General features: G+C 41.5%; 1 protein-coding gene across 2 annotated transcripts in view; it reads right to left on the reverse strand.

The window, feature by feature from the left end:
• HPSE2 (heparanase 2 (inactive)) overlaps positions 1 to 20,628 on the reverse strand; it is a 741,938-nt gene that overhangs the window by 135,592 nt on the left and 585,718 nt on the right. For both annotated transcript variants that reach the window (XM_054503558.1, XM_054503559.1), the window contains exon 9: positions 18,757 to 18,871. In XM_054503558.1, the coding sequence (XP_054359533.1) occupies positions 18,757 to 18,871 (115 nt within the window). The remainder of the gene's footprint in view (positions 1 to 18,756; positions 18,872 to 20,628) is intronic.

Here is a 20,628-nt window from a genome sequence, read left to right on the forward strand (position 1 = left end):
TGTTGCTATTGTTATTTTTAGTTTTGTTTTTTTAATCTTCATTTTAAAGATATAAATGGTTTACACAACACCATTACAGTATTAAAGTATTCTGAACTTGACTCTGTATTTACTTTTACCAGTGACTTTTATCCTATGTTTTCATGTTACTAATTAGTATCCTTTTTTTTTTCAGCTTGAAGCATCCCTTTAGCATTTTTGGTAAGGCAGGTCTAGTGGTAATGAACTCCCTTAGCTTTTGTTTCTCTAGGAAAGTCTATCTTTCATTTATTTCTGAAGTGCAACTTTCCTGGGTAAAGTATTCTTGGTTAGCAGGTTTTTGTTGCTTTTATTTCTTCAGCACTTTGAAGGTATCATCTCACTGTCTCCTGGCCTGTAATGTTTCTGCTGAGAAGTCTGCTGCTACCCTTACTGGAACTCCCTTATATGCGATTTGCTTCTTTTTTCTTGCTGCTTTCAATATCTACTTTTTGTCTTTGATTTTTGACAATTTAATTATAACATGTCTTAGTGTAGTCTTGTGTGGGGTGAATCTGATTGAAGACTGCATTAATTCGTTCTTATACTTTTAATAAAGACATACCCAAGACTTGGTAATTTATAAAGGAAAGAGGTTTAATTGACTCACAGTTCAGCATGAGTGGAGAGGCCTCAGAAAACTTACAATCATGGTGGAAGGGGAAACAAACACATCCTTCTTTACATGGTGGCAGCAAGGAGAAGTGCCAAGCAAAAGGGGGGAAAGCCCCTTATAAAACCATCAGCTCTCATGAGAACTTACTATCATGAGAATAGCATGGGGGAAACTGCCCCCATGATTCAATTACCTCCCACCAGGTCCCTCCCACAACACATGGGGATTATGGGAACTACAATACGAGATTTGGGTGGGGACACAGCCAAACAATATCAGAGACCTTTGGCCTTCCTGTACTTGGATATTTATATCTTTTCCCAGATTTGGATGAGGAATGTTTTCTGCTGTTATTTCTTTAAGTAAAATTTCGATTCCTTTGTCCCTTTGCTCCCCCTTGAACTTCTACAATTAAAAAATTTGTGGCCACGTGCCATGGCTCACGCCTGTAACACCAGCACTTTGGGAGGCCAAGGTGGGCGGATTGCCTGAGCTCAGGAGTTTGAGACCAGCCTGGTCAACATGGTGAAACCCTGTTTCTACTAAAAATAAATAAATAAATAAATAAATAAATAAATAAATAAATAACCAGGTGTGGTGGCATGTGCCTGTAGTCCCAGCTACTTGGGAGGCTGAAGCAGAAGAATCGTTTGAACCCAGGAGGTGGAGGTTGCAGTGAGCCAAGATTGTGCCACTGCACTCCAGCCTGGGCTACAGAGTAAGACTCTGTCTCAAGAAAAAAAAAAAAAATTGCTCAGCCGCATGCAGTGACTCACACCTGTAATCCCAGCACCATGGGGGGCTGAGGAGGGCATTTGAGGTCAGGAGTTTGAGACCAGCTTGGCCAACATGGTGAGACCCCATCTCTACTGAAAACACAAAAATTAGCCGGGCACGGTGGTGCGTGCCTGTAATCCAAGCTACTCAGGAGGCTGAGGCAGGAGAATGGTGTGAACCTGGGAGGTGGAGGTTGCAGTGAGCCAAGATCATGCCACTGCACTGCATGCAGCCTGGGTGACAGAGTGAGACTCCATCTCAAAAAAAAAAAAAAAAAAACTGCTCTTTTGATTCTGTCCCATGGATCCTATATGCTTTCTTCATTCCCTTTCATTCTTTTTTTTTCTTTTTTCCACCTCTGACTGTATATTTTCAAACAACTTGTCTTATTGTGTTCTTTTGGTGGTATGTCACCTTGTTTTTATATGTTACCTGTTGCCTTAGGTTGATATCTGCACATTTTGAAGAAGTAGGGACTTATTCCATTTGCTGCAGAGTGGCTTTACCAGTCAGCCCATCTGGAGATTCTGGACAGGTTGTCTGGAGTGGTCCATAGGTGGGCTTGCTGCTGGAGTCTTTGGGCAGGCTGACCTGGTGCCTGGGTCAGGTTAGCAGGCCTGGTGTATAAGTCCTCAGGGCTGGGCCTGGATCCTGGATCCACTGTGGTAGACTTATTAATTGGGTCAATTAGGGCAGGCCTGGAGCCTGTATCTGTGGGGATGAACCTGGAGCCTGTATCCATGACATCCAGTCTAAGACTGGGTCCATAGAGGTTGACTTGGTGCTGGTGTGGGCCTTGAGCCTGAGTCTTCTGGGACCAGCCAGGTGCTGGAATGGGTCTGATACCTGGGTCCACAGGGTTGTGTCTGAAGCCTGAGCTCATGGAAGATGGGTCTGTGTCCTGGTCCACGGTGACTGACCTGGTGCTGGGACAGGCTTGAAGCCTGAGTCTGTGGAGGCAGACCTGGGTCCTAGGCCCACAGGGGCTGGTCTGGCACTGGGATCTACTCAGGTGGGTCTTGACCTTAGGTTAACTGGAGTCTGGTGTCATCAGGACTGACCTGGATACTGGGGCTAGCCAGTGATGAAGCAGACATGGAGCCTGGGTCTATAAGGGCTGGTATAGAGCCTGCGATCATGGGTACTGGCTGGTGCCTAGGGCTATGGGGACTGGCCTGAAGCCTGGGTCCACTGGGGTTGGCTTGGAGATTGGGTGTATAGGTGCTGGCTTGGAAACTAGGTCTGTGAGGGGTGACCTGGGTCCTCAGGCCATGGGGGCCAGCATGGATCCTGGGTCCACAGAGGTGGTCCTGAAGCCTGGGTCCATGGGGACTGGTCCAGCCAGCACTGGGATCTACTGAGAATGGTCTAAACCTTGGGTCTGCTGGAGCTTGGGGGCACAGAGGTTGACCTGAAGGATAGGACAAAGGGACTGGCTTGGCACCGGGCATGCCTAGATTCTGTGTCCATGGGTGTCAGCCTGGTGCCTAAGGCTAGATGTGTCATCCTGGTTCTGGGGTAGTCCTGCAGCCTGAGGCCACAGGAGCTGACCTGGTGCTAGACGGGTCTAGAGTCTGTATCCACGGGCCAGCCTGAAGGCTGAATTAAAGGGTGCTATCCTGATGGCTAAGGCTGCAGGGGTGGTTTGGATACTGTGTCTGCTGGTACTGGCCTGATCTGGCCTTTCGGGGTGGGCCTGAAGCCCAGGACCACTAGGGCCAGTCCAATACTGGGGCAGGCCTGGAGCCTGGGGCTGTGGGGTCTTGCCTGGTGCAGGGCGGGTTTGGAGACTCAGTCTGTAGGTACTGGCCTGGAGTCTGGTCCCAAGGGGGCTTGACCAGTGCTCAGTTTTACTGGGGCAGTTTACATGGGGGCAGTCCTGGTGTTGAGGGTCTGAAGCAAAGTCTGGTGTTCACTTCCCTCTCCTTCCCCCAAGTGCAGGGTGTCTCTTTCAATGCTATGCTGCCTAGGGTTGGAGGAGTAGTATAAAACTGTTCTTCCTTCCATATTGAAGAGGTTCAATGTGTCTTATTTCTGTGCTCTACCTAGGTGCTATGATATTTAACCTGGCTTCCTTAGCTCTTGTGAAGGTATTTTCACACATAATTGTTGTGGTTCAAATGTATGTTTCTGCAGGGGGACAAGCTCTGGAAAGTCCTATTCTGCCTTCTTGCTACTATACTCCCAGCCTTCTTTACTGGCTAATTTTAAAGGCAACCAGTCATTACATTGATGTGCAGTGGTTAAAGTGATCATTAGCAAAAAGGTCATGTTTCCTAAAGGGAATCTGAGCTGCTAACTAATAATCAAAACACCTTTAAGACCAGCTGTGGGTAATTAGCGCATTTGCACCAGTGATTTTCTACTCTGGTTTGAGACAGTCCAATTCAGCAAATAATTTTTTAGTGTATGTTAGGTATGGATGTGTACTGCTTGCTAGAGGAAATATAGGCAAAGATTTTCTACTCAGTGATTTTCTACCTGATTTGAGACAGCCCAATTCAGCAAATAATTTTTTAGTGTATGTTAGGTATGGATGTGTACTGCTTGCTAGAGGAAATATAGGCAAAGATTTTCTACTCAGTGATTTTCTACCTGATTTGAGACAGCCCAATTCAGCAAATAATTTTTTAGTGTATGTTAGGTATGGATGTGTACTGCTTGCTAGAGGAAATATAGGAAAAGTATACCAAGTCCCTACCCTCAAGGAGCTTATATTCTAGGAAGGGAAATAATGACAAGTTTACAAATGACTATAAATACCCGTAGGTAATACCATATATACTACATGCATAAAAGGATACAGATAACATGTTAATGAGTTTTAGAAGCAGAAGAGAAAACATTCACTTAGGATAATTCAAGAAAAGCGTCAAGAAAGAGTTGGTGGTCTTTGAGATAAACTTTGAAAGATAGCTTGAGTTTTATTTAAAGGAGTTGTTGGGGAAGGCAATTATAAATGTTGAAGAAATCCAATCATACACTTACACACTTAGTTCCTCTTTCATTCATCAAACTTTTATTGAGTACCTACTGTGTATGAGGAGGACACAGATTACTAAAAACAAAGTCTCTGCACGTCAGATTTCAGTCACTTTCAACTCAAATGTTTCTCCTCCTCATGGAGAAGGAGGAAAAAAAGAGATGAACAGATTAACTGCAATGTCATATGCTCAGTATTTCATATAAGTCCTTAATTAAATACTGTATGTATTAGTCATGGTTCTCCAGAGAAACAGAACCTATACCAATAGGATATATATGTATATATACACACACTAAAAACATATATACACACATACATACATACACATGTATGTATATATACACAAGTGTGTGTGTGTGTAGATATACACAGATATATAATATACATATTATATATATATACACACACACATATATATATAGAGAGAGAGAGAGAGAAAAAGAGTGAGAGAGAGAGAGAGAGAGAAACAGACTGATTGATTTTAAGTAAATGGCTCATGTAATTATGGATGCTGGGAAGTCCAAAATCTGTAGGGTAGGCTGCTGGCAGGATGGAGACCCAGGGAAGAGCTGAGGTTGCAGTTCAAGCCTGAAGGCAGTCTGCTGGCAGAATTTTTGTTGTTGCTGTTCAGGGAAGACCAGTCTTTTCTCTATTAAGGTCTTCAACTGATTGGATGAAGCCCATCCACATTATGGAGGGTAATCTGCTTTACTCAAAGTCTACTGATTTAAATATCAATCTCATCTAAAGAATATCTTCATAGAAATATCTAGAATAATGTTTGACCAAATATCTGGGTAACATGGCCTAGCCAAGTTGACACATACAATTAACCATTATACTATATGAGAAAAATGGAACAAATTTGGTCCCAGCCTCCATCCATCAGATTAATCAGAGTGGCTGATGGAGTGGCATACTCAGTGTAAATCTGAGTTCAGCCAAGAACATGTAGGGCTGAGGGATGGATTGTTGGGAGAAGTAGTTGACTACAAACCCTGATTATCTCTGCATGTTCTTGATGAGTGTGCCAGACTGCAATACTTATGTCTTCTGATAAAAAGTAGTTTCTGTAGCTACTTACACAGGCAACTAAGTTGTCAAAATGACCACAGCATGACTACCATATAATTGCCCACCCCTGCGGGGAGGAATATTGGCTCGTTTGCTGCTTCCACAATGTTTGCTGATAGCCTAAAAAGTGCTAGACTTTTGGCCTGAACTCCTCAGCTGCAGCTTAGACCCACTGCACGTGTAGCATAAATTTGGGCCCACTGCGTTGTTCCTATGGGACTCGGTGGCCGGGGAAACCGACGCAAATATGCTAACGATGCTTGCTGAGTATATAAAGTCTTCTGTTTCTGACCTAGAAGACTTGGGCTTGAAGCAGCAAAGGCAAACTTGTTAGCTTGCAAATAGGGTAACTCTCAGGCCCTTCACAGTTCTTGACAGCTATAGTGACGAGGATGGGATGCCAACAGTGACATGACTTTCTGAAAGAGGAAGGACAGAGGCTTTGCAGGTTGGGTTGGGGATATAAGAATTCCCAGGAGCTGGTAGTAAATGCTCTTACCAGAATAGTGAGTGATGCTGAGGAGTAAGGATTCCCCAGTGTCCTATTTTTAATGAACAAAAGTAGAACTAATTATTTGGAGGCAAACAGTGATAGGATTGAAACAAGCCACCAAAATGGTACCTTGGCTGTTGGTCACTTTCCCAAGGAGGGTGAGGGAAAGGATGTTTATTATGACAATGGGATAGCAAGCCCTGTGATCCTAACCCAAATGCAATGTGGTTGTGCTTATTGAAAGCTGAAATAGATGATGTCGGTAATTATGAACTTACCACCTGACATGGGGCTTTGGAAGGGCTGAAAACATTGGAAATTCATTTAGTTGAGCTGTGAGCAGCTGTCACACCACTCAAAACTGAAAGTAGTAACTAAACCAGTCTTGAAAAAGAACATATTCATTTTTGCACTCACTCACACTTTCCAATTTCAAAGTTTAATACAAAGCTACAGTAATCAAGAGATTATGTTATTGGCCATAATCTCTTGATTACTGTACATATACATATATGTATAAAGGTAGACATAAAGATCTATGGAATAAAATTGAAAGTCCAGAAATAAACCTTTATATCTATGGTCACTTAGTTTTCAATAAAAGTGCCAAGACAATTCAGTGGGAAAAGAATAGTCTTTTCAACAAATGGTATTGGGACAACTGTATCTACATGCAAAAGAATGATGTTGAATCTCTACCTCATATCATGTACAAAAATTAACTCAAATGGACCAAATACCTAAAGATAGGAGAGCTAAAACTATACAAATTCTTAGAAGAAAAAATAGGAATAGACCTTTGTGGCCTTGAATTGAACACCAAAAGTACAAATGACCAAAAAATAGATAAATTAGAGTTCATCAAAATTAAAACCTTTTGTGCTTAAAAGGACACCATCAAGAAAATAAAAAGACAACACACAGATTATTGGACTTCTGGTTTCCAGTTCCATATATGAGGAGTTTAGAAGTCACCATTCCTTCTGAACAATAAATAAAAAGCTGAACAGTCTGAAAAATCAACAATTTTTCTTGGATCCATTAGAGAGGTGAGGACACAGGGCAAACCACTGCCCCCAAAATTGGAGAGACAGACAGACAAATACAGGGAGTCATGGCATACTGCAGCAGACAACCTGAACTGTGACTGTGCTGGAGGCTCAGTGTGGACAAGTTTGAGAGTTTGCAACTTCCGGGGAACTCAGTCATTGGGAGAACCCCCACATTTTTGTGAGTTTTACCTCCAGGAGCTCAACCAGGATCTCACAGCAAATACTGGGCAAAAATTCTTCACGCTTTCAGTAGGGGCAAGGGGAAAGGAACTATTTTGAAATATGCCAGAGGACTCTGTTTTTTTTTTGTTTTTTTTTTGTTGTTGTTGACAGAGTCTTGCTCTGCTGCCAGGCTGGAGTACAGTGGCTCGATCTTGGTTTAGTGCAACCTCCGCCTCCCGGGTTCAAGCAATTCTCCTGCCACAGCCTCCTGAGTAGCTGGGACTACAGGCACACACCACCACGCCAGGCTAATTTTTTGTATTTTAGTAGAAACGGGGTTTCACCATGTTGGGCAGGATGGTCTCCATCTCCTGACCTCGTGATCTGCCTACCTTGGCCTCCCAAAGTGCTGGGATTACAGGTGTAAGCCACCGTGCTTGGCCTCTGTTCTTAACAAGTTCTGCCCTCAGGAGAAACTAGTTAACCATAGCCTAACCTGTTGGGGTATTATCAGAGCCTAACTGACCTAAGTGAAAGGAAATACCCAACTCCAGTCAGCTCTAGCCTTCCATGCAGGAGAAGGGAAATACCAACTCCAGCCCACTCTAGCCATCCTGTTCCACCAAAAGGGGGAAGAAAAATACTGAAAAACACTTATGAAGTTCACAGTCCAAAGGCACAGGCTCACAAAAACTCTGAGACCTAATCATAGGACTACAGGATGCTTCCTCTCCCCCCATACCTTACCACCATATTACTAAAGGCTTATTTACAATTGTTCTTTTTACCTGATACATCACAGCTATCCAGATAAATTACAAGGCACACTTAAAGGCAAAAAACACAGTTTGAAGAAACAGAGCAAACATTAGACATGGCAGGGATGCTGAAATTATCTGAACAGGAATTAAAAACAGCTATTATTAATATGCTAAAGGCTCTAATGGACAAAGCAAATAGCATGCAAAAGCAGATGAGCAATGCAAGCAGAGAGATGGATATCCTAAGAAAGAACTAAAAAAAAAAAATGCTAGAGATCAGAAATACTATAACACAAATGAAGAATGCCCTTTATAAGATTATTAGTAGACTGGACATGGCTGAGGAAATAATCTCTGAATTTGAGGATATATCAATAGAAATCTCCCAAATTGAACAGCAAAGTGAATAAAGACTGATTAAAACAGGGCAGCATATCTGAGGACTGTGGGACAACTACAAAAGGTGTAACAAACTAGAAGGAGAAGAAAGAGAAAGGAATCGAAGAAATAATTGAAACAATAATGACTGAGAATTTAGTAGTAGATGGACCCCAACAATTCTAATAACAAAAGACAGTCATAAGTACTACAACAGGGCTACAGGAGCCTTGAAGAAAAAAGCTTTATTTCCTGAATGGTTTCAAAGGGAAGCAGTGCAGTTTTATTTTAAAAGATTTTATTAATTTAGGTTCAGCTGGGAGGTCCATCTGAAGATAGTGGTATGGAAATAACATATTGAAATGAATCAGAAAACTTCAGAGCTGAAGGGAACCTCAGATTGTCCAATTCAACCTCTACATTAGAGACAGATACAGAGCGCCCAGTGCCCTACAATGAGTGAGTTGGTGTCAGAATGTGGAATCAGATCCAGAACTCCTGGTCTTCCAGGAGGTGAGCCTTCTATCCCAAGGCCTTCCTTCCTTCCTGCTGTCATCTCATTGTGGTGCCCTGGGGTAAGGAGCCTTCTCAGGAACATGTATTATTTGGGTAACTAATATTACAAATGTCTGCCAATGCCGTCTTGTTGCACAGTCTTTCCAAGTCTTCCCTTTAGCTCCTCCCTTCCAGCCAGTAGTAATATCTCCTACCTCAGACATCTAAAAAACCTATTGTCTACTGATCATTTGGATCCCTTCCTCCCTCTCTTATTTTCACAAGTATTTATCGAGTACTTCCTATGCAAGACACCTTATGTTAGGCTCCGGGGATAATGAGTGAACAAGACAGACTTTAACATACACATCCATCATCTATTAACTCTCTCTCCAAGGCTTTATGCCACCCAACACAGATTGTAAACATGGAGAGAAGGAATCTAACATTATTTTTTATGTTCTACAGAAACTAAAACTGTGCTTTGTTTTTGTGTATGTCATAAGGTTCTTGAACAAAGATATTAAAAAGAATTATCGGTGAAATTTGTAAAGATACTAAAAAACGGAATAGTATAATAAACCACCAAATGTTCTGCCATTCTCGTTTCAAAGTCTGATGACAGGTGACAGAGAGTGTAAATGCGGATGGTTGGGCCAGTGACAGGGAAACTCTAGGCACTAAGTTCAGTCGGGGATCCCAGATAAAGGGCCAGGCAGTGAGATACACCACTATTACTTGTATAAAGGGCAATAAACAGGAAGCAATGAAGTTTGCCAAGTGCTGGTGGCAAGGGCAGGATAGAGCATCAGGTGCAGGGAGCTTGAGCTAAACTTTGCTGAGCAGTGCTGCCTGCCTCTGTGCCTGGCTGTGGGTGGACCATACCTCAGGTTGGTCTTAGAGACACTGTGTGACCTCTGATGTGTGACTGAGCGTCTTTCCCCCACTGCAGCCTTTGCAGATGCTGTTCCTGTTGAGCGATGCTCTGCTCTTCCACCAGCCTCTCTAATGGCTGCCTCTTCAGTGAAGACCCCCTTAGCCACACTTTCTAAAGAAGCCTCTCCTCCTCATTATTCAACTTAGCAACTGCTTCCTACACAGCATTCGGAATTTTGTAATTAATTGTTAGTTTACTTGTTTATTTTTAGTCTCCCCTTCTAGACTGTAACCTCCAGTGAGAACAGGGATCTTGTCTTTCCCCTTCACCTCCATTTCATCAGAATCTAGAAGTGTCTGGCACATATTAGGTACTCAATAAATAGTTGTCAAATGAATGAATGATAGACAGTACTAAATATTTTGTTACTATCTCAAAAATTGAAGCAAGAGTTGAGTACAGAGGAGTAGAGAAAAATAAAAAGGTAGTTAATAATTTAATCAGGGCAACGTAAACCTCTAATACAGTTCTCAATTCTGGCTTCACATTAGAATCACTTGGACTTTAAAAAAATATCAACACCTGGGATCCTCTACAGATCAACTTGACAGGAATCTCTGGGGTTGGTGCCTAAGCACAGGTATTTTTAAGAAGCTCCCTAGGTGACTATAATGTTCAGCCAGGTTTGAGAACCACTGCTCTAACAAAGAAAGGCTATAAGGATTGTCACAACAAGACGAGGGTGAATTTTAGAATAGAAGGCAGGTCTTCTGCCATCAAATTTAGGGTAAGTAAAAATGGTGTGTTCTACTGAATCCTTTCAATGCTTAAAACCGAATCAAGGATGAAATAAGCAGAGACTGATAATAGTTGAAAGTTAGTAAGTGAGGTATCTAATGACTGACAGATTTTTTTTTTTTAAATGTTATAGTGTAGTACATTTAAATAAGAAAAAGCAGAATTTATTTTTATTTGTTCTATTTTTTAATAAAGACTTTTGCTTTTATTTAAACAAGCACAAAACCGTAATTGAGTTAGAAAAAAACATAACGTATTATATTGGTTCTATCAGCGGCTTATTTTTTGGTTCTTACAGGTCACAACCAGACATCGTTGTGCCCTTAATGTTTGCAAATATAGTCTTTAAGATGAAATATTCTTAAATTTGTCATATTGTGGCATTCACAAAACTGCCTTCCAACCTACCAAAGTACATTTCTTTTTTTCCTCTTCCTTCTTTCTTTTTTCTTCCTCCCTCCCTCCCTCCCTCCCTCCCTCTCTTTCTTCTCAGGTCATTTTTAGATAATTGTTTAGTGTTTTCAGTGAGCTGATGAGGTTAGGTGAGTGCAGTTCTTCTCATTCCAGAGCTGACCTTGCTCCTCACTGTCTGCACGTTGCTTCCAGGATGGCAAATCATGTTCCTAAACTCAAGTACAGCAAGACTATAATTGCTTCTTCTCCCTAATTGATTTAGGAGGCCACACAATTTGCTGTAGCTGTAATCCCTCAGTATTGCAATCTGGGAACAATATAAATGGCTGATGGCAGAGTGGGATTTTCAATTGTTGCTTCTCAGTGATTCACATAATGTGCTGTCATTAGCACTTTGATGTGACATATCATGGTTTCCAGGGCTTATTGGGCCATTTATAAATACCAAATGAAGGTGTTGGGGCTAGTATTGTACCCTGGTTACTGCCTTAATTGCCTTCACTGGGAAAGGTTGCCAGCATCTTCTCCAGAGGGAAATAAAATGTAATTTTTAGTTTGTCTTTAACCATTGCAGTCAATTCCTCTCAAGTGAAGGAATCATAGTTTTCCTTTTTTGTTCTTCTCATTTTCTAGTTAAGTTGCTAGAAAATTATAAAAAGTTAAATTACTTTTACCAAAAAATCTACTTTTTATCTTTTAGTCATCATTGCTTGAATTGATTTCCAGATATCTAAATATCAAATGTATATCAACTATATGTCAAATGTATATTTGGTATCAAATGCATCAAATATATATCAAATGCATATCAAATATATATTTGATATCAAATGTTTATTATCTTACCACAGTTATATTCAGGTTATTAATGATAATTATTGTGACTTACAGAATTTTAACAAAGTGACTTTATAAATAATAATAGTGATTAACATTTATTGAGTATTTACTATGTGGTAAAAGATACATATGCATTGGCTCGTTTAATCTTTCCAACAACCCTCTGAGGTAGACACTATTACTGTCTCCATTTTATGAGAGGAAATTGATGTTTATTGATGCTTATAAATCCAAGGACATATAGCTAGTAAGTGGTAGAGCTGGTTTTGAAACTCAGGTCAGTCAGATTCCAAAGCCAATACTTTTAAGCAGTACATTCAAATACTTCCCTGTCTCTAACACCAGCACAGTTAGCCCCATTTCACAGAGGAAGAAATGAAGACTCATGTAACTAGAAAATTGTGGTGTGCATTTTGAGCTTGCACCTTCTGATTTTAGGTCTAGAGCGCTTTCTGTTTCCCAAGGGGGCTTGCATCGGCATGAGCTGTTACAACTGCTAGTGTTGTTGCCGACATCCTGTGCACACCGCTCAGGGTGATAAATAAGCAAGGGAGGAGAACTCCTAGTAGAAAATCAGAGGAGTGTCTAAGTGAAAGCATTAGGGGCAAAAGAACTGCCTTCCTGTCAGATAGTGCAGAGCACAGGCTCTGATTTGAGCAGCCAGGGTTTAAAGACACAGAGGAGAAAAGAAGCAAGTCATGTTCCCTGGGCATGCAGCCCAGGCACTTTGGCCACTGATGTGGAGCCAGCCTGAGTCTCAGTGATTGATCCTGCAGCCAAGGATGCCCTTCTCTCAGCAGCCGCAGGTTCCCACAAAGGAAGGCTGCACATGGTGAAGTCTTTGTCAGGGCCCCTAATGGAAGCATTGGGTTTCACATCACAGCTACCCCTAAACAGGTACACTCTGCTTCTTTCATCCTCCTGATGGCTCCCACGGGAAAGAAAAGAAAGAGAAAGGCGGCTTCACCAAGAAACAGGTCACAGGCTGGTTTGGCTGGGTTTTGTGCCTCCCCCGCCCTACCACCTCCAGGTCTGTAGCTTTGAAATTCTTTAATTTTCATACACCCTGTGTGGCCACTGGACAGCAATGGGAAAAGTTTTCTTAATTTTTCCTAATCCATCTAACATGACTCACTGGAAAATTAATGCCTCTGAACCTTAAATATACTACTGCTTCTGTTTGGAAGCTCCTCCCCAGACACCAAACTCTTCTTCCTATAGCTAACTGGCCCTTTTTAAAGATTCAGCTCAGGCATTGTTTCCTCCAGAAAGCCTTCCTTGATGCCCCATGCCTGCCCTCCACCCAGTATGACTTCTGTACTCCTCTTCTAATACACTATAGGGCTTCTGTTATAGTCCCTGCTAACTTGTCTATCTCCCTATCTCTACTGTAAGCTCCTTGAGGGCAGGACAGTGTCTCTAGTGTCTAGCATAGTATCTAGCACATAGCAGGAATGTAATAAGTGTTTATGAATAAGTGAAACATGAATAATAAGTGAACATTTGCATAGCTATTTAAACACAATCCTTTTGAAATACTCTTTTTTCTTTGAAAAATAGGACTTCTTTAAGATCTTAAAAGCAATAATGCTGATTGCAGCAATTTTACATACAAAAAATTCATGTAAGAAAATAAAAACTGCCTGTAATCTTACCACCCAAAGAAAACCACTTTTAACATTTCGAGGTAGTCCCTTCTGTAATTTTCTACATGTATGTATATATACCAAATCAGAATCCTGTTTTTATACCTAATTTTCTCAAAGATTGTAACAGTAACTTCTGGAGGTAGAGGTGGCATTTTTATTCCAATTTAAGTGAAGGGAAAACTGGAATACCAAGATACACATCTAATTAATGGCAGAGCTAGGACTAGAACTCATGAATCTTACCATAGTTCCAGGCTCCTGCTATTTCCTATGATGCCTTCTAATTAGGTGGTGTTCTTCTTCTTCTTCTTTTTTTTTTTTTGAGACAGAGTCTCACTCTGTTGCCCAGGCTGGAGTGCAGTGGCACGATCTCGGCTCACTGCAACCTCCACCTCCAAGGTTCAAGTGATTCTTCTGCCTCAGCCTCCCAAGCAGCTAGGATTACAGGCGCCCGCCACCATGCCTGGCTAGTTTTTTGTATTTTTACTAGAGACGGGGTTTCACTATGTTAGCCAGGATGGTCTCAATCTCCTGACCTCGTGATCTGCCCACCTTGGCCTCCCAAAGTGTTGGGATTACAGGCGTGAGCCACTGTGCCTGGCCTCAGGTGTTGTTCTTGTATCAATCCAGCATCAATGGAACATGGGTTTGTAACTGGGTGTCCTCGCTCTACACAGGGAGAGATTTAAGCCCTGTGTCCACACCATGGCTTGGCGGTGCATACTGGGCATTGTCTCTAACACTTTGGAGGGAAACAAGGATGGAGCATCTAGGATCTTGTGATAGGCTCATCAACTGTGCTAGGCAGGCACCAGTAAGAGTCAGAGTTTCCTTCTGATGGTCAAATGATATCTGAACAGCGATGGCTTGGCTCAGAGCACGTTGCTATGGGAACTGCAACCACAGGTTCAATCTCACCATAGACAGTGAATTGTACTCCAATCCATGACCAATGACTATATTCCAGAACAATGTGCACAGCAGGCACTCAATAAGTGTGCACTGGGCTGAACTGAATGTATATTATTCATCAGGGAAAGTAGGCAAAAAAGCATGCTGGCAGTAAATTTCCATACCACTGTGCCCACTGTGGAAAAGGCAATCCAATGTGATCTAGCTTTTTATTTTATTCCAAATAGAGGACTAAATTGTAGTCCCACAAACACACATCAGATTATTAGTTCCACAGATGAATTTATGTGCATGTCCCTAGAATGTCAAGCACGAAGCCAGACACAACTGAGGTGTCCATGCTTTGTGAATTGAATTGTGTGAAGACAGCCTGGTGTGGGAGTTAAGAAGATGTCGACTAGTAATTCACCATTCCTTTCCCTGAAAGCTCTGTAAATCAAGCTCTTAAAAAAAGCAGCAAGCTAAATTCCAAAACCCTCTCTGAGGAGAAATGCCCATGACTGGTGGGGTCTGGACTATGTCCATCAAATGTGCAGATCTCTTCTGCACAAACATCGCCTACTCCCAAGGGAGCCCGTGACTGACTGACCAGCTGTGGAGACTCACACGTCCCCACTTTCCCAGTGTTGGGGGGGCCAGGGGAAGGGAGTGGGAGTTGAGTGATGAAGCATGGCTGAACTAAATATTCTCCTCCCAGGAGAAGGAAAATGTCATAGTAGGAGGTGGGTGGCACTTTTCTGGAGGAATAACCATGAAGAACATGTGGTATATTTGAAAATGATCTTTTCTAAGGACAAGTTTCTCTTCTAAAGAGCTATCCTCATATTCTCTCTTACCTTAGATTGGGGCTGTTGAAATGGTCCTGCCAGAGCTAGGCTAGAATGCCACAAACTGGGATTAAAGTTGACTGGGCAGGGGGAGGGGTAATATGGGATATGGGTTGAAGAGCCATAAGGCCAGGATGCTCACTTTTTCTCAATTTATTCAAAAGCACTGGTTTTGGGAGGCAAAATGCAACTCACTAATCCCCTAAGCGCTTAACAAACTCTCTTGAAGATTTAATCACAATGTAAAATCCACAAGTTTTTATTGGCAGTGTTTAGTTATCAATTGCACAACTCTCTGAAGTGGCAACCAGTACCATTCCCAGGTCTGTCTCCATTACACATTCCAGGGGCCTGCTGGCAATGTGTGTCAGATTGGTGTTCTGGTCTAGCCTTGTAAATTCCTTCCAGGGGAGACTTAGGACACACTCTCCCAGCTGCCAAGTTCTCTACTTATAAGGTGCAGAATTTATTAGTGCAAAGAAAGATAAAAAGAAAGCCTGCTACCTTTTTAAGTGCTTTTACATACAGTTTCTGTATTACGGCTTGGTGTTTCCAGAAATACAGCTGCCCAGATCATTTGAGTCTTTGTGCTGAATCAGTGGAACTTGTTTTCTCTTCCTATGAACTTCTATGAGCTCTGCTCCACCATGTATCAACTGAGGTCTTTTGTGCCATGCTTTTAAAGAAAGTCACTGGCAGCAACTCTTATTTGAGGAGGACAAAGCCATGAGGACTGACATCCTTAACTTACAGATGGCCATGCAAAGGTCCAAGAGGGTTGATATGGAATCCAAGTTTGTCCAACTCTGGAAATGAAGCCTGTCTAGTCACCCAAAGACCATCTTTTTCCAGCCTGTTTTCTTCTCTCCAATTTCCCAACATGCCTGTTTTCATTTCCAGACTCAATTCTAAGGCAATGTTGGCCTCAGACACAGTAAAGACATCAAAGAGGCTACCATAAGAAATAGTGTAGTCCAGTGAAAAGAAAACACAATTTAGAACTGGAAAACTCTGAGTTCCAGCTTTCTTACTACTCGTCTGACCTTGGATAAGTCACTCAATAATGTCACAGAGCCTTAGTTTCTCTTTAGCAAAATAAGTATAAATAGTCATATTCATCTCACCAGGTTCTTTTCAGAGCAATTATAACAAATTGCAATTCTCTGATTTATGTTTATTTATTTTCCATTTCTCAGTACAGTTCACTACATTGTAAACTCCAAGAGTTCAACAACCTTGTCTTTTTGGTTCCCCACAGTGGCCCATTGCCAGGAATAGCAATCAGCACATAGTACATGATCAAGAAGAGTGAATGAAATTTGAATGAGTGATGAAAGGAATAAAGGAAAAAAGGAAAGAAAGGAAAAAGAAGGACAGAGGGAAGTGTTCAGAGCATTGTAGATGCCATTTATGAAAATGATCTGTACATTGTTAATTATTATCTGCATCTTTTATAACTAACATTTGATGCGTTAATTATGCCAAGGTGATCTGTTTAAAATGTAAGTTAGATCAGGTAGGTTACTTCCCTAATTAGGCCTTCCAATGGCTTTTCATACTATTTACAAGTCAACTCCTTTCAGCTTACAAAGCCCTAGGTGATATGACTCCTGCCTACCTCATTTCCAACTTCTCCCCCTTCCTCATCATGCCCTGGTCACCCTAGTGTTCTTGTGTTTCCTCAAACGTGCCAAGTTTGTTCCTGCCTCAGAGCTTTTGCGTTAGTTTCTTCCCTGGCCTGGAAAGTTCTTTTGTGAAATCTGCATAGCTGGCTCTTTACTGTCATTGGCTCTTGGCTTACATGTCACCTTCTCAGAGAAGCCTTTCCTGCACATGTACCCTAAAGAGCCCAAGCAGTGCTCTCTTATTTGTTGATTCACTTATCTATTACTAGTCCTCTCCAGTGCCTGATGTTCAATAAATATTTATTTCTGTGTGCCATTATATTTGTTTAGTGCTTACATTTCATAGATACTTTTCTAATTGTTTTATTTCTGCAAAAACAAAACAAAACAATCCTCTGTGGTTCCATACTGAAAACTCTCTTTTACCCCTTTCCACCCCAGTCTCCCACACATGTATCTTGGGAGAGGTACGCTAGTCCAGCAAATGTAAGCAACTATGCTAGTTTTACTCTTTGTGATTTAATTGGACTTTCGGAGTCGTGTACACCAAGTGATACAACAATTACTTGGTTGTAATTGAGAGGTGGAACTGGTGCTGTGGGTGCTGTGGGTGCTGAGCTGTTCTCTGCTCCGGGCTTGGAAGCTTCCTGGCTCAGGGCTTGGGGAATGGAGGGAGTGGTAGAAATAGGCAGAGAGAGGCAAGTGGTAGGAATGCTCACTGGTTCCAGTTTGGGTTTGTTTATTGTGGGCCCCAGGACAACAAGTAGTTCTGTAGAAAGAGCACTGAACCAGGGCACAGGAACAGGTTCCAGGGCTAGCCCTACATATCCCACCTCCTTGCCCCTCCCCTAGCTAGCAGTCCCTCAGTTAAATGAGGTGGAATTGGATCATCTCAAGGAGGGATCCCAGCTCTGAAATTCTATGACTTGATGAGAGCAGTCTGATCTTTTGTCATGACCATGACTTCTATGATAAAGGATAACCCGTGTGATATTTCTGATAAGCGTAGCTTTTCTGGGCCGTGGAATTTCTCTGATTGGCCAATAAGGTGACTAGACAAACCCACATTTCTGCTTTTGCCGTTCTAGTTTATTCTTCTCTTTCCTTTTCTTTCCTAGAGAAGTTGACGCTCTTGGTAAATCCCCTCATTGTCACACAGGGCTCATCATCTAACTGTAATTGCACTTCAGCCACTCCTCAAGAGATGGGTTCCTAGTGTGTCTGATCTTGGATAACACTCCCCCATCTGCTTTCAACATGTTGCATTTGATGTTAACTAATGTCTCCTATTAGCATTAAAATAAAACAATCGGGCAAAATTCACTCTCAAGCAGAGTTCAAACAGGCCACAAGTAGATGGGGAATCTCAACTGCACAAGGATTGTTTTTTTTTTTTTTGAGACGGAGTCTCGCTCAGTCGCCCAGGCTGGAGTGCAGTGGCGCCATCTTGGCTCACTGCAAGCTCTGCCTCTCGGGTTCACGCCATTCTCCTGCTTCAGCCTCCCAAGTAGCTGGGACCACAGGCGCCCGCCATCACACCCGGCTAATTTTTTGTATTTTTAGTGGAGATGGGGTTTCACCATGTTAGCCAGGATGGTCTCGATCTCCTGACCTCGTGATCTGCCCGCCTTGGCCTCCCAAAGTGCTGGGGTTACAGGCGTGAGCCACAGTGCCCGGCCTGGATTGTTAAAACAATAGTAATAAATATACAAACATATATAAATGAATATATGTATATTGCATACTGCACATACATATGTATGTGTATATATAAAAGTGAGTGAGTGAACAGATGTGTGTGTGTGTGTGTGTGTGTGTGTGTGTTGAAGCCAAAAGTCTGTGAAATGGATCAAGGGAACAAAGACAAGAATGTTTCTGTTCAAATGAATGAAATTAACTGGTAACAGCAAGAGGAAAAATATTCTCCTAGTATGGAACAAGGCATGATCAACAGAACTGAATGATATGGAAAAGGAATTGGGAATCTTCATCCCACACTTACTGGTAATGGGTTAAAATTCTGGTCCACCAGGTGATTGTATCCATGGTCAAAAAATGAGTGCCGTATCACAACATCAATGCCCTGATTGGCCAGCATTCCTAAAGTGTTCAACCATCTAAAAGGCAGAGAAAAAGAGCTACATCAATATATTTTTAAAATGGCATATAACAAGCTCTATAGAGATTGGCTACTATATACACATATACACCAATCTCCAGTCACCAAATTTACCTAGTACTTTAAAGAGGGTTATTTTAAGCATTAAGTTCACAGCTGTAATATATTTTAGAGATTATCAAATCCAACCTCTTCATTTGATAGAAAAAGAAACAGAGGTCTAGGGGAGTAAAATGAACCGCCCTTGATCATTAAATAGTTTGTTGTTAATGACTTAACTTTTTATTCCTGAAATACTAACAAATGAACACCCTAGCCATTTATAAGCCTAATATCCCTCCTGGCCAGAGGACATACAATTACAGAAGAGTGCACATTTTGCATTCCATCCCTCAAACGCCCCTGCTTATACCCTGTCCCCGAACATGTACCTTTAACAGAACTCTAACTCATATACTCCTATGACCTATGCAAATATAGTCTAGTCATTAGCAACCCTCGTATATCACTGTCAGTAGTCAATGCAATAATAATTTTCCTTGGCACTATAAGTAACTATTCAGGGATTCAAGTATGCTACCATCACACATATTTTGCAGTGGAGGACCTGCACTGTTCACATACTTATCATCTATCCTACTATGCCAAACACCCATTTTCCAGGGCATGCCATCCTTCAAAAATACTGCCCTCTTGGTTCTTCCAACACTGCTGACTCTGCCTTCATTATTTACACATTCATGCATTCATTTGGGCTTCTCTTTCTCTTCCTACTTCTGAAACTTAGGGAAATTTCTACTTGTAATAATACATAGAATAAATGTGACTTAGAGATTCAGTCTTCTCTATATGAAAGATAAGGCATTTCACAACTTGTCCTAAACATATGTGTGTCCAGCTTTATCTGTCACCTCTTCCCCATCTTCTGTCACCCTAGACCCCATTTCCCACAGGCTCCAAGACACATGAAACTACTCTTGGCTACCCAAATACACATTGCTTTCTCACACTTACCCAAGTCCTTATACATGTTTTAACTTCTGCTTAGAATTCCCTTCTACTCTTCTTTGAACCTACCCCTTTTCATCTGGCAAATTTCTTCTCGTATATTAATCTCCAAATCAAGTGTCATTTTATTCTAAACTCTGCTGTCCCAGCCAACAGTGGTACCTTCCTCTGTACTTCCCCAGATCTCTTATTCATAGCCTCAGAAAGTCCACAGAAAGAATCACTTAACTTATTTCTCTGCCTTTCCTCTGTCAGTTCTCAGTTCATCAAGCATAGACACAATGTCTGAACTTGTACCCCAAACACCCATCACCATTCCTGGCACACCGCAGGTACTCAATACTCTGTTGACTTGAAATCTGTCTGGATAAAATTAGATTCTCGGAACTTTGAGAATCACCATTCAGCACACTGGGGAAAATGACGCATAGTTATGATTTCCCAAATCTGAAACCATATGGAGCTCCAAACCCGTGACTTGAAGAATTAAGTTTTTTCCTTGCTGGAATAAAGAGCATTGCTAATTTTTATATTGTGAATAAATATTATTCCTATATTCAAATGTTTTTTACATTTACAATTATATTTTATTCTCAAAAAAACTAACAAATATTTACTGACAATTAGAGTTATAAAACTAAAACAAAACAAAACAAAAAGCAAAGCAAAACACAAAAGTTTTAAATCAAAAGGGAAATCTGACTGTAATATAGTAGAATCATTTTTGTTGTTGTTCTTCAAATTGGA

This window comes from Pongo pygmaeus, chromosome 8 (assembly GCF_028885625.2).
Source record: "Pongo pygmaeus isolate AG05252 chromosome 8, NHGRI_mPonPyg2-v2.0_pri, whole genome shotgun sequence".
NCBI classification, from domain to species: domain Eukaryota; kingdom Metazoa; phylum Chordata; class Mammalia; order Primates; family Hominidae; genus Pongo; species Pongo pygmaeus.